Genomic DNA, 15022 nt, shown 5'->3' on the forward strand with positions numbered 1-15022 from the left:
TTGGAAAATCAGCTGACAGTGTATGGGAGCTCCTCTGTAGATAACTAGCTGCTTTTCTCATGCTGCCTTTTTAAAAAATACATATATATTTCAGAGAGGAAGGAAGAGGGAGAGAGAATAGAAAAATGAATGATGAGAGAGAATCATTGATCGGCTGTCTTCTGTACACCCCAACTGGGGATCAAGCCCGCAACACAGGCATATGCCCTGACCAGGATTTGAACTGTGACCTTCTGGTTCATAGGTTTATGCTCAGACATTGAGCAATACTAGCCAGGCTACTCTTGCTGCTTTTAAGATTCTCTCCTTGTCTATAATATTTTTCATTTTAACTATGATGTGTCTTGGTGTAAGCCTCTTTGGCTTCATGTTGTTTGGGACTCTATGCTTCCTGGACTTGTATGTCTATTTCCTTCACCAAGTTATGGAAGTTTTGTCATTATTTTTTCAAATAGTTTTTCAATTTCTTGCTCTCTCTCTCTTTTCCTTCTGGTATCCCCATGATGCAAATGTGGGTACATTTGAAGTTGTCCCAGAGGCTCCTTACACTATTTTCATTTTGGGGGGAATGATTCCTTGTTTTCTATTTGCTTTCCTGATTGGGTATTTTTTGCTATTCTGATTGGATGAATTGATTCACAACATCATGTACTCTACTGTTGATTCCCTGTAAATTATTCAACATTTTGGTTAATGTATCCTTCATTTCTGACTGGTTCTGTTTTATAGTTTCCATGTCTTCTCTTATGCTGTTGAGGTTTTCACTGAATTCCTTGAACATCCATATAACCACTGTTGCCTCTATTTTATTTAGCTCCTTTTTTCTGGATATTTCTCCTGTTTTCTCATATTGAACCTGTTTCTTTGTCTTCACGCTTTGACAGCTTCCCTATGTTTGTTTCTATGTATCAGGTAGCGATACTACACCTACCAGACTTGGTAAAGTGGCCCTGTGTAATAAGTGTCCTATAGGGCCCAGTGGCACAGCCTCCTCAACCTGTGTGGCTATGTGTGCTGTCCTAGTGTAGTTGAGCCTTCATAGTCACTGGAATGTCTTTGGGAAGGATAGATCCCCAGACTGATCAACTGTGACTAAAGCACAGCTACTGTGCAGGTGTCGACCCAGGACATGATTCAGGGTGGCTTTAGTACTCACTGAGTCTGCCCCTTGAGTGCGTAGCTCCTTGAGGTGGTAGGGTTGTAATAGAGAGTGGTTTGAAGTTGTCTACTGGGTGCAGTGGCTCTGGGGCCTCCTGGGAGATGGTAGGCCAGCCAGCACCTGGGTACTTCCTGGGGCTACCTGGCATGACCACAGAGCAATCTGCAGATGGCTGTTACTTGACATGGAGGTGCCCAGTAGAGGCCAAACTGCAAACCAAGGTGTGCTGCTGCTAGTGCAGGGCCCTTAGAAAGAGATAGGGGATATGCAGAAGCCAGATGAGCCATTTGTATGAAAACCACTGGAAATGGCTTGGGACAAGATCTCAGGGAATCACTAGGGAAGGACAAAAAGGATGAACCATTTTGATGGACACTCAGATATGGCACCATCCTGCCATATCTTCATCCTGAAGAGAGGGGGCAGGTCTCAAAAAAAGAACAATAAACTCTGCCAACAATTTTCTGGCAGAAAGAAGTTCTCACCCATCGACTCTCACTCTGATACCAGGCAATGCTGTTCCTCCCCATATTTCCCTGGTTCCTTTCAAGCTTCTGCCCCAGTGCTGGAGCTTGGAAGGAGTGAGTCTCAATAAGTTCTTGCATGGGCTCTTTAAGATTAACTGCCTGGGACTCCAGCACCCCTATCTCTCACTCAGTCATAATCCAAGCTGGTTTTTACAACCAGAGTTATGGAGACCTCTCTTCCTGGCTCTGGAACCCTTGGCTGTGAGGCCTGGTGTGGTGCTGGAACACCTTGCTCCTCAGGGGAGACATATGCAGCTGAGATTTTCCTTCGGATTTTTATCCACCACATGTGCTATGGCACCGCTCATTCTGTGTCTCCAGCTCCTCCTACCAGTCTCCATGTAACTTCTCCTTTAAATCCCTAGTTGTATGATTCACCTAGATTTGAGGCAGTTGTGAATGATGGTTACTCTGTAATTTAGTTGTAATTTTGATGTGGTTGTGGGAGGATTTGAGAACTTTTAATAAGATGCAAGTCAAGTTATAAAAAGTTAATAAAATCCCTAAATTCAAAAACTATCTTCAACACTGTAATTTGGCACCAGCTGATGGCAATAATCTACTCTAACTTAAACATCAATGAGGATGATCCTGGGTGCACTGCATGGCTGGAATTTTTAGAATACTGGCATCATTTCCAGGAATTTCTCAATAATTTAGCAATTTTTTCATTAGCTCAATTCCAGGTTAATGAGGCAACAGACTGGTCTTGAAAAATATAGACTCAATATCCACCTCTCCACTTCCTAAGTCACAGATACCTGTCCTTTCCAATTTATCCCTCCCTTCCTGGGGGGGGGGAGGGGGGGGGGCAAAAAAAAGAAAGAAACATACCCAGCCTCATTTAGATCTAAGTTTGCATTATCCCAGGGTAACAACCATGACGTATATGACGTATATCTGGGTAATAACCATGATGTATATCTTCAGGGGTTCCATTGTACTATAATGTGACCTTGGCTTTATCTCTATATATAAAAGGCTAACATGCAAAGTGTCCCCTCAGGAGTTCAACCAGACCAGAAGTTCGATCACTCGCTATGACATGCACTGACCACCAGGGGCAGCGTGGAACATTGAGGGCGAACAGTGGTGCTGAGGAAGTGAGGAAAGGAGGAGGTGGAGGGAACTGCATGGTGGTGGCATGCGGGTGGGCAGCAAGGGAAGGAGGAAGTGGGGAGGCAGGGAAGCAAGGAATCTGATCGGTCAGGCCTAGGGACCCTATCCATGCATGAATTTTGTGCACTGGGCCTCTAGTAAAAAATAATAGAGAGGTCTGGAAGATCATTAGAAAATATTAAAAATTAAAACAATATTATTGACTAGGTTATTAATGAATAAATATTTTATGTCTTCTATTTTTCAACATAAGAAAATAAGATAGGGGTTATTCCCCATGTTTATTTTTTTTCTACTCTGCTGTTTTATAAGCTCTTACCATGAGTATTTATAAGTATGAATAAACAGAAGGACATAAATTTGCTTGAGTCTTTTCTATTAAATTGGTTTCCCACAATTTGGGAGTAAGTCAATTTTGCACTGTGGCTCCTTTCCATCTATCTTAATAATGAGGAAAGACTGACAAAGAATCTTAAAAGAAAGCATCAGTAAAAATTGATTGTTTTCCTACATACAAGTGTTGCAAAAACAACAACAACAACAACAACAAAAATTAAATATGCAAGTTCTTGATTCGAAATGGCAATTCAGCCAAAGTTAGAAACTAAGAGAGACTAATAGGTCACTTTGACCATCTATTAAATTCATTCATTTATACTCTAAGACAGAACACTGCTTTCCCACTTTTATTTACTCCCCCACTATTTAATCACTAAAAATTCAGCTCTTTCATATCCAGGACCTATACCTAATTATAATTTAGAATAGCATTTATCTTTATACATTATAACCAAAAAAAATTAAGTATGTTTTTATGGCTCACATGTTTATAACTGTTTGTGCTGCAATCAATAGAAATAATCCAATTCCATGAAATGAATAGGATAGATGAAATAGTGAAATACATAATACCAGTACCTATTAATTTAATTTATATAAACACAAAATTTTTAATATTACTATTTTTAAAGCAACATTTCATAATGTGATTTGGGCAAAGTAATTACACACACACACACACACACACACACACACTCACACACATATGAGTGGGCAAGAGTAGGTTTAGAGTTGTTTGCATGGAAAGACATATGCAGGTTATGATTATTACAATAGCTTTATTAACTCTGTTCAGCATACTCACAACTGTGAATCTACTTTTGTCCACCCCTGTATATATAATTAAAGCTAAATTTGAACTAACTTATCCTGATTGACACTCAATAACATTCAATTTCACTAGAAAATTTTTCACCTTCTAATTTAGTTTCTCTGTGAAGCTGAAGCTAAAAACAGCTCCTCAAAGGTTTCATTACTGGCCAATTTCTAGACATCTGTACTAAGCCTACACAGTAACAAGCTGATGCTAATAACCCATACATAAAGATCCTTCTTATTAAAATACAAATTAGGCCCCCCTCATGTTTATACATGTGTAAGCACAATTAATATTGCAGGCTTAGTTGGAAATAAGACTGTTATAGTTAACCAACCATTGCAATACAATCAAATGAGATTTCAAATGCAATTGGAAAGATCAGTTCTATAGAAACAGCAGCAATTATTTCATGTGGAGCAATTAGTTTTCCAAATTCTTTTTTTCCTTCTCCCACCTGCTCTTAAAAAAAAAAATTCGTCCATCATAAATGACCCGAAATGTCACCTTTAACACCCGTGTGTTGTAAGGAGTCCTGAAAAGCAGCTGGCAGACATGGCATATTTACAAATATGGTTTGAACTTGTAAATGCATGACCGCACATCTCTTAATCCATTTAGAGTGTATGCCCTTTGTTCCCTTAATTTTTACATTCAATTGGGAATTGAGCTGAGGGAGAGTGTGAATTACACGATCTGTTTCTTGTTGCCAGCATTTTAGTACTTTGCCTTTTGTTCTTGTTGTTCGTGAGACTTCTCCACATTACACAGTAGGGAAAGTTAATCAACATTTTGCCTAAGTAATATTAATAAAACTGGCCTACTTAGACTTGAGGGAAGAATCAGAATATTATATTTCTTTTTGAAATGTTAATGTACCTCTTAGGAAATTATTTCTGCCTTCTAAATCATCTTAGTGTTAAATTATTGAAGGATGGCATTAAAGAAATATTGCACTGATGCAAATAGTTAAATACCTCAAAAGATAAAAGTCTTACATAGTTTCAAAGAAGGACTTTTTTAAATAAGGTGGCATTTAACTTCAAATGAAACATTTTTAAGTGTTTAGTTAAGACATTGCTAAAATCTGCAATTGTTTTGTGTGCTCCCACAAAATAAGGGGAGATTTCATGGTGGTGATTTGTAAGTTCCAACCAGAGCCAGGCACAAATTTTAATTTGATTTATATAAATGGCCTTGAAGTAGTTGCTTAACCTTTCTATATATGAACTGAAGCATCATCTAGTTTATCAACAACAACAAAAATAGGAAAAGGGGAAAAGTGTCTTTTTTTTTTGCACTATTTACTTATTTGAGTCTGAAGGTTAGATGATCTTCATTCAGATCCTATTCTTCAAATACAAAACCACCATTATCTGACCGTTCTATCAGCCATGGTATTTGAAAGGGAAGGACTCTTATAAAGACGTTAGGTATGACTGACATGGTAAGATATGGAAAATATGAATTCTCAGTGTGCAAACTGTGACAGACACATGTCCCCTGAATATCGTTCACAGTTTTTCAAGAATAACTCAAAAAATGAGTTGAAAGGGCTCTAAAGTGGCCGAATCTGTTTTTTCTTTAACAATCTCTTTTAATGTCAATCAATATGTTCATATGTCCTAAATAAAGTGTGAGGTAATCTAGGGGGAAATTAAGAACAGAATTTGTACAAGAATTCTCCACACTGTGACTACTATTTGCTAAGAACTCTTAACATTTACTGGGTAAAGTATTTCTTTTCTATTTTACCCTATAAGATTTAGGCATGGCTTTTGTGTCATTATGGGACTAATTTGTCCTCTTGCATAAATTTTCCTAGCAGTGATTCTCATTGGATATAGACAATGAGAAAATAGGTAATAGGAATTTACATTTCAAGGTAATTTTTCCCACATTTTAACATCTGACAAGAAAGAATACAGATTCAAATTGCTGGTACAGCATAATCTAATTGGCTTCTTTTTCCTTTCTTAGCAATAAATAAATGATAGAGTGCCTTACAAATAATTATGGTTTGAATTCAATATAATATAGTAATAGCTAACACACATTGAAAGTTTTTGTGACATCTACAATGGTCACCTATTACTTCCATCAGGAGAAATAAATCATTGCCAAAATGTTAATTTAGTGTTAATCAGCTTGATATCAAAAAGTTCACAATATATCTGGGGGAAAAAACATTATATCCACAGAACAGTAACATAATTGAATAAAACAACACCAGTGATATAAAAGGCATTACTACATCCCTACTTGCCAAATTATTTTCAAACACATTGTTCCTTAGAGATCTAAAAATGACACACAACTAATCAATGACTATGTAAAATATTATCAAATTCCTTTAATTCAAAGAAAAGCTTTTTGAAAGCAATGGAATCTATATACAAAAGAAGCCAATCTGGATAAACTTGATTTTGGGGTGCTCAGAATTACTTGTGATTTAAACTAAAACAGAACTAATTTTACTACAGCAATTCTAGGCAGAATGTATGGTCCAGCTTCACATCTATTATGTCTTACACAGGACTTTACTATGCCACCTAAAGTGGGGGAGGATTTGAAGATAAGTTAATCAAAAGGATACTTATTTGGGTAAATTACTTTGGCTGCATTTCTGTCTAATCAAAAAACAAAAATATTCAAGTTTCCTTTTATCTAAAAGTAACAACTACAATGTAAAATCTATATTGGATGAGTTTACAAATTGCCCTCAGTACTCAAAGGTTATCTTTTTTAATTTAATCATCGATTGTTTTCTTTATATATTATGGATGACAAATTTATCTTTTTCAACCTACCTATGTCAAACAATTGTGGACCACGGCAGTATCTACATGATGCCAATAAATCAAGCAATATGATCAATTTATGGAAAGAATCAAACTGACGGTAGTGAGTCTCCACTTAGTAGACTAAGAGTTCAATAAATTAGTATATTTTCCTTTCATATACAGTATAATCATACAAACACAAAGGAAACATGCTAATTACAGAACCTCGATTTAGTGTTCTGTTGAAGCACAACTTTCTTAACCTTCAAATTTGAGATTTAGGTTTGCAAAACATTCAAAGACAAATGAACAATACAATCAAACTGTTACTCATACTTGGTTCCTATTTTAACATGCTCAAAATGAACTGTCTATAATTTTTCTGTAATCAGACACTAAAAAAATGTTCAATATAAGTGAAAAGTTCAAATATGTAGCAGAAATATTTTAACTGACTATTAAAGATAGACTTTTTCACTGTCCCCCTTAGCTGTAAGAAGACAGATAAGATATATACATAGATGATAGATGATAGACAGATGATAGGTAGGTAGATAGAAATCGTTACAAGAATAATTTCTGCTATTTGTATAATTAGCACAATGAGTCTTGTTGAACAAAATAAGTTTATCAAAAAATATACATGGAAAAGTTAATATAAGTTGGCATTTCTAAAAGTGGGGCAGAGTAGATGAAAGATTACTTCCAGCTAACATGGAGCAAATTAAATTTCAAGAGGTTTAATACATTTATTCTCACTTTAATCACATTGCCCACCATAAAGGTGATTATCATATGCAAGTCGCTTCTCACAAACTCAGAATTTTAAAATGCCACTTGTTTTTCAACTAATATATCTACAAAGTTTATTCAGATATTGTAATGTAATGTTACTTTTTACTGTAATTAATTTTATAAATACCTTTGAGTATGGAAGAACATTTCAATGAACTCTTCTTTTAAAAAAATATAGAACATAAGCAGGAACATTTGGAATAACTTAATTGGCCCTGATTATCGAAAAGCAATTTTTTTAAAGCAACAAACTATAGCTATATTTGGTCCTATAAACCGTAAGATTTCATCACTAAATAATATTAATGAAATCATAACTATAAAGACACAGCGCATCATTTATTTAAACCAATTGGTAAAAAAAGGGTCCTTACTGCAAAATCCTCCCTCCACTGGTGGGCTGCTTGAACTTTCTCGGCTTCCAAAGCCAGGCGCTGAAAAGAAAACAATAAATCTTAGAATGAAAATGACCACATAAATATGTAATCATTATATAGTCTTTGGGTTTTGAAATCACTTATGAAGGCAAAAAACCAGAAGTGACTCCTTATTTATAATTCATAAAGTCTAAATGATTAAGTAATATAACCTACTGAAGTTGATAAACAGTACATCTATTTACCTTTTTAGTAATATAAGTAAAGTACTACTCTTGAATACCATGAAGTTCATGGGCTGTGACATCATGGGCAGTAATGTCCCCTTCAAGTGCTTTCTATCAAAAACTAACATTTCAACCTGGGCAGTGTGGCTCAGAGGTCAGCCTATGAACCAGAAGGTCATGGTTCCGTTCCTGCAGGGCACATACCCAGGTCCCGGGCTTGATACCCAGTAGGGGGTGTGCAGGAGGCAGCCGATCGATAATTCTCTCTCATCATTGATGATTCAAAATCTCTCTCCTTCCCCCTTCTTCTCTAAATTAAATAAAAATATATATAAGATATATAAATATATGTATATTTTTATTCATAAAATTTCTTCATTTCTGTAGATTCTCATAAAATATATATATACATATATATATGTATATATATATTTAAAACGACTAACATTTTAGTTTTTAGAGAAAGCTTCAGTCAATAGAGTATTTTAATCTTGGTAGGTTATTGTTAGTACATTCCTGTATAGGATATCTATAATAATAAAAGCATAAAATGCTAATTAGACCAGACGTCCTTCCGGACGACCTTCCTGACGAAGCCAGGGCTTCGAGGAAAACCTGGGTCCTGGGTGCCTTATGGAGGCTGGAGGAAAGCCCGGATCCCGGGTGCCAGAGGGAAGCCGGTGTCGGCAACTAGAGGAAGGAAGGTCTACTCTTGCACGAATTTCGTGCATCGGGCCTCTAGTATTTCTATATAAGCAGAAAGGAAATGCCATTGAAAAATCATTAAATATACACTAAGCATTGTACTAGGCACTTTGTTACTATCATATTTCATTGTTTTTATTTTACCAAAAGTCACAACAATGTGATAATGTCCACCTTGCTGAAGAACATTCTTTTTTTTTTATTAAATATATTTTATTGATTTTTTACAGAGAGGAAGGGAGAGAGATAGAGAGTTAGAAACATCGATGAGAGAGAAACATCGATCAGCTGCCTCCTGCACATCTCCTACGGGGGATGTGCCCGCAACCCAGGTACATGCCCTTGACCGGAATCGAACCTGGGACCTTTCAGTCCGCAGGCCGACGCTCTATCCACTGAGCCAAACCGGTTTCGGCATGAAGAACATTCTTAATAGTTCAGAGATAACCTGTGAGTAGTAGCAAGCTGTCACAATCATCACACCTGAATATGGCTTCATTTACCTTCACCCTTATATACTAAACTAGAGGCCCGGTGCACAAAAATTTGTGCATTCGGGGGGGAAAAGGGGGTTCCTCAGCCCATCCTGTGCCCTCTCCCAGTCTGGGACCCCTCGGGAGATAATGACCTGCTGGCTTAGGCCTGCTCCTGGGTGGCAGAGGGCAGGCCCAATCCCTGGATGCAGCCCCTGGTCGGGCTCAGAGCAGGGCCGATTGGGGAGTTGGGGCGCCGCCCCCTGACACGCACAGAGCAGGGCCCATCAGGGGGGTTGGGGCTCCATATCCTGTCACACAAAGAGCAGGGCCCAACAGGGGGTTGAGGAGCACCCCCCTCTCACTCACAGAGTAGGGCTAATAGGGGAGTTGGGGCACCGCCCCCTGTCACACACAGAGCAGGGCGGATCAGAGGGTTGGGGCGCTGCCCCCTGTCATGCACTGAGCAGGGCCCATCAGGGGGGTTGGGTCTCCATACCCTATCACCCACAGAGCAGGGCCCATCAGGGGGTTGGGGAGCTCCCCCCTGTCACACACAGAGCAGGGACCATCAAAGGGTTGAGGAGCTCCCCTCTGTCACTCACAGAGTAGGGCCGATAGGGGAGTTGGGGCACCGCCCCCTGTCACACACACAGCAGGGCGGATCAGGGGGTTGGGACGCCGCCCTCTATCACCCACAGAGCAGGGCCGATCAGGGGGTTGGGGCGCCACCACTGTCACACTCAGGGCAGGGCCAATGGGGAGGTTATGGCTCTACCCTGTCACACACAGAGCAGGGCCGATCAGGGGGTTTGGGCGCTGCCTCCCATCACGCTGATCTGGTGCCAGGAGGCCTCGCGGCTCCACTGATCCCGGTTCTGGGAGGCATATTACCCTTTTACTATATAGGATAGAGGCCTGGGGGCCGGCTGGTTTGCCCTGAAGGGTGTCCTGGATCAGGGTGGGGGTCCCCACTGGGGTGCCTGGCCAGCCTGGGTGAGGGGCTGAGGGCTGTTTGCAGCTGGTCACACACCCTTCAGGGTGAGGGTCCCCACTGGGGTGCCTGGCCAGTCTGGGTGAGGGGCTGAGGGCTGCTTTCAGTCTGGTGGTTGTTGATTAAAGCTCCAACTGCTCCTTTTTTTTATTTTATTCTGGGCCAGCTTTAGCTCTGGCTCTAGCTCTTAGAGCAGGTATCTGGTTTGTTTCGGTTCTATAATCGAAACAATGTATAACTTCAGCTCTGAGATCCTGGCCTATATTTGTTAGAATGTTTCAAACTGCCAGCTCAGAGGCCCCCAAGTGAGGCGGGGAACGTTGCAGTCTGCAGTCACTGGAGCAAGCAAGCCTCATGTTCCCTTCCAGCTGCCTGGCTGCCGGCCGCCATCTTGGCTGACAGTTAATTTGCATAAGGATATGCTGATTAGCCAATGGGAAGGGTAGCGGTCGTACGCCAATTACCATGTTTCTCTTTTATTAGTGTAGATGAGTTAGATAATTGTAGACTGACTTATTTCCCTAGGCTGATGATAAGCTATCTATTGTCCATCTCCTAATACTTTTTGTAGGTAGATTATTTTTTTCCTTCTCTGGTGTTTAGGTTTTTCTCTTTGTATTTCCTGGTGTTACTATTATGTTCTCCATGTAATAAGGTTTTACAAGAGACAGGAACATTTAGTGATTAAGAGTAAAGAGATTAAGCCAGACTACCTGGGTTTAAATACCAACCCTGCTGCATACTAGCTGTGCAAACTTAGAAAAAAATTAAGTTTCTCCTCCCATTTTCTTATGTGAATAATGTGAGAATCTGCCTCATGGATTGTTCAAAGGATTAAATGAGTTATATATACAGTGCTGGGCAGAGAGGAAATGGTATGTATAACAGCTACATAACTCTGAAGAGTAATTATGAGTCTATTTGCACTCTGTGTCCATGTGGGAAAATAGCTTAGTGTGTGCATCTGTGGCCTGCCCTGCTTGCCCCCCGCCACCACCCCCAATACACACACACTCACACACACACACACACACACACACACAGATAAAAGACAATGGCAGAAAGAAACAGGACAAATATAACATCAAATGAAGGGTGTTCCAAAAACATGTAGACCGACTTTAACAGCTGATAACTCACTTAATTTTCACTCCTTTCCAGGTTTAACTGATTTAAAATAATGGGTGAAGCCACACTAAACTTTGAACACAGAAAATTTATTCACTAGACTTTTTTTATGGAGATACATAAGAGATAAAGTTTACGGTTACAAAACAGGCAACAGTTGATGGATTGAGGGTACACAGATACTGAATAAAATGATTCTTGATATTTGCGATTCCATTGCTTCCTGTTATCAGCAGTGCCAGACCAGACAGTCCTCAGTTAGAAAACAGGTGCTGCCCTAACTGGTTTGGCTCAGTGGATGGAGCGTTGGCCTGCGGACTGAAGGGTCCCAGGTTCGATTCCAGTCAAGGGCATGTACCTTGGTTGAGGGGGCATCCCCAGTGGGGGGTGTGCAGGAGGCAGCCAATCAATGTTTCTCTTTCATCATTGATATTTGTCTCTTTCTCCCTCTCCCTTCTTCTCTGCAATCATTAAAAATATACATTTAAATTTTGAACTGTATGTTAATAAACACTGACTTTATGATCATTCAAAGTGTGTATACATTTTGGGGGGACCCCACGTAATCATTGTGAAGGTATTATACTCATTTACTAAGAGATAAATGATCAGGTTAGGTTTGTAAAAAGTACAAATCTCCTAGTGGTTCGCTGGTGCATGTGTTTACTGTTTCACAATGAACTATGCTTCAGAGTGTGCTCTTCCTAGCAAGTCCAGACTGCACCGGAAAATGGAAACAACCTTTAGAGCAGCTTTTTTATATTGGTGTACTGACCTCTATTCCCTGCTATTTATTATAATCTGTTCATTTTTCTAACTACTATGTAAGTATTATCCATGACTATAAACTATTCGCTAATGGGAGATCTCAATTTAAGAGTCCCTAAGCTGAATTAAGAGGAAAATTGTCCAGCAATTTTAAATGACAAAGGTTTCGGCTATCAGCCACCAGGCACAAATGGGATGTAATAGGGGCTAGCAAACATTAGAAATTGTACCAGAGTAAACAAAAAAGGTTCTTTACTCTTTATCCCTACAAAAACAAATAACTAAACAGCAAAGTTAAAAGAATGCATACCCTTTAGTAACATTTCATCACACTACTTTTGGAAACTCAAATTCAGTGTGGAAATGTAGCAAAAAAAAAGTGAATAAGACAGCAGCAAATGAAATGGAAATGGAAGCAATTTCTTGATCAGAAAGCCTCAGTGTGGGAAGATAAAGAAAGAAAAGGCAGAATGAGAAGATAAACATCAAGTGATATTCTTGACAAATTCAAAGTGTAAGTCTTCCCTTATTTTTAACAGGTAATATATAAGGTAATATTTTTAACAGCTGAACATTCATATGTATGGGGCACACAACAAACTTAAGTATTTTGTGGATTTAAAGAAAATACTGGATAAAATACAAATAAGTTAAGTATTTTTTAGATTAAAAAATATTAGAACTCTAGAATGCCTTTATGTCTTGGAGAAGAATATTAAGATTTTTTTTTCTTTTCACAGTGCACAGAAGAAGGATCGTTCCTCTACCCCCCACCCCCACCCCCAAACAAAACACACTGGGGGATATTCAACCACAGGGAAATACAGTTTTTAAGGCCGGAGCTCAAATTTTACCACGCTGTTCTCTATTCTAGAGAGCATGAGAAAGGACAACTAAAGTGATCTGATCCAAAATCACATGGCTTATGATATAAACACAATCCATGCTTAATTAGCCACAATGACAGTAATCACTACAGTTTACTTCTAGAAAAAAAATAAAGAGGGATGAACAATAGCAACAAACTATAAGACAATTATCCTCCAGGGAAGAAATTCCAAATTAGCTCTATTTCTAATATATATTTTTAAACACTAACTTTATAAAATAAGTGCCATTTGTCACAAAATTCATAAATAGTTTTAGAAACTTAAAGACATATATAGGGGTATTCCCCCAAAAGGATACACATATTTTGAATAATTATAAAGGCAATGTTTATTAAAACACATTTCATTTTCAAAATTGAGCTATCAGCTGTTAAAGTGTGTATACATTTTTTAAGGGGCGGGGGGCACCCTGTAGTTATATATGAAAAAAAACATGACCCTGGCTGGTGTGGCTCAGTTGGTTGGAGCATTGTCTGTACACTAGAAGGCTGTGGGTTCAATTCTTGGTCAGGGCGCATACTTAGGTTGTTGGTTTGATCCCAGGTCGGGGTGTGTATGGGAGGCAACTGATTAATGTTTCTCTCTCTCATTTTCTCTTCCTTTCCCTCTCTAAAACATCAATGAAAATATCCTCAGGTGAAGAGGGAGGGAGGGAGGGAGGGAGGGAGGGAGAGAGGGAGGGAGGGAGGAAGGAAGGAAGGAAGGGAGAGAGGCAAAGTGTATTTTAAAAGGTTGGTTGAAGCTCAAAAATTGCTAAATTTTATATCCTTAGCTTGGAAATCTGAAAATACAGTTATGAAATGCACTACTGTTACCTTCTTTGTTCATAAAGAAATTAACAAAATATATTTTAATCCAGCAAATCTCATGATAAAGCATAACACTGAACTTTAGATGCTTAAATAGTCTATCTTGGGGACTAAAACAAATAGTTGCTGATGGTGATCTTTCGTGTGGCAAAAGACCAGCTAGTCATGACTTACAGAAAACTGACACTTCAAGTCCCTAATTAACTTCTATTCTGGTCAAGTGACATTTCTTTCTAAAGCCAATGATTGACCATTAAATGCCACAAGCAAATGTGTTAAGAATGATAAAATTCCTACCTAATAAAATGTAAACATTTGCTTGATAGAGTATCCCTTGTTTCCATAGTTGGCTATATAAGTGCAGTCTATAACAATAATTTATTACAGGAAATATAATATTTTTCTCATTTAATTAATAGTAATAATATCAATCATTAAAATCAGACCAAACACCAGATAGAAACAAAGAACCCAGCTCAGCATAACTACCTTTGACAGAAAACTAAAACTTAATGCTGCTCATATTAAGATATGCCAGAAAGATTCATTAAATGGCTTTATTACAAATGAAACAGCACATGTATTTAAAAATCCTTTGAGTATAAAACAATAAATATATAAACAATGTCACAGATGTCTGTGCATCCCTACCTACCTATTGGTTTGAGCATAATAAAACAGAAATTCAGATTAATGACTTTTTTAGGACTCACAAATTTAACAAAATGGACTTTAAGCTAAGCCTTCTGACTCCAAAGCTTTTGCTCATTCCACAAGAACAATCTTTAATATCCATTAAACCCATTAAAAGTGTGAACATCACGAGTCATCGACAGACTATATGAAGACAAAGCACTGACAAAACCAAAACCACTGGTAGAGAACTATTTCAGATTAATGAGAAATTTCCCAGCAAATTTTTAGACATTTCTAAAGACTGAAAACAAAAACAACAAAAAACTGTATGTCAGTTTTAGAACTTTCTTTACATAGGTCCTGTACTCAAATCCTGAGAGACTATTGCTATTCAGAGAGAAAGCTTTTGATATGCAGTGATCTGCAGGAAAGAAAAAAAAAACAAAAACAGAAATAGAGAAAGGGAGACGTTTTAT

General features: G+C 38.3%; 1 protein-coding gene across 8 annotated transcripts in view; it reads right to left on the minus strand.

Moving 5' to 3' along the window:
• Positions 1 to 15022, minus strand: part of CACNA2D1 (calcium voltage-gated channel auxiliary subunit alpha2delta 1) — a 381531-nt gene that overhangs the window by 170571 nt on the left and 195938 nt on the right. For all 8 annotated transcript variants that reach the window (XM_070424150.1, XM_070424148.1, XM_070424149.1 and 5 more), the window contains exon 4: positions 7914 to 7973. In XM_070424150.1, the coding sequence (XP_070280251.1) occupies positions 7914 to 7973 (60 nt within the window). The remainder of the gene's footprint in view (positions 1 to 7913; positions 7974 to 15022) is intronic.

The sequence above is a fragment of the Myotis yumanensis genome, unplaced genomic scaffold, assembly GCF_028538775.1.
Source record: "Myotis yumanensis isolate MYYU_CA2020_CCGP unplaced genomic scaffold, mMyoYum1.0.hap1 SCAF_9, whole genome shotgun sequence".
Lineage (NCBI taxonomy): Eukaryota > Metazoa > Chordata > Mammalia > Chiroptera > Vespertilionidae > Myotis > Myotis yumanensis.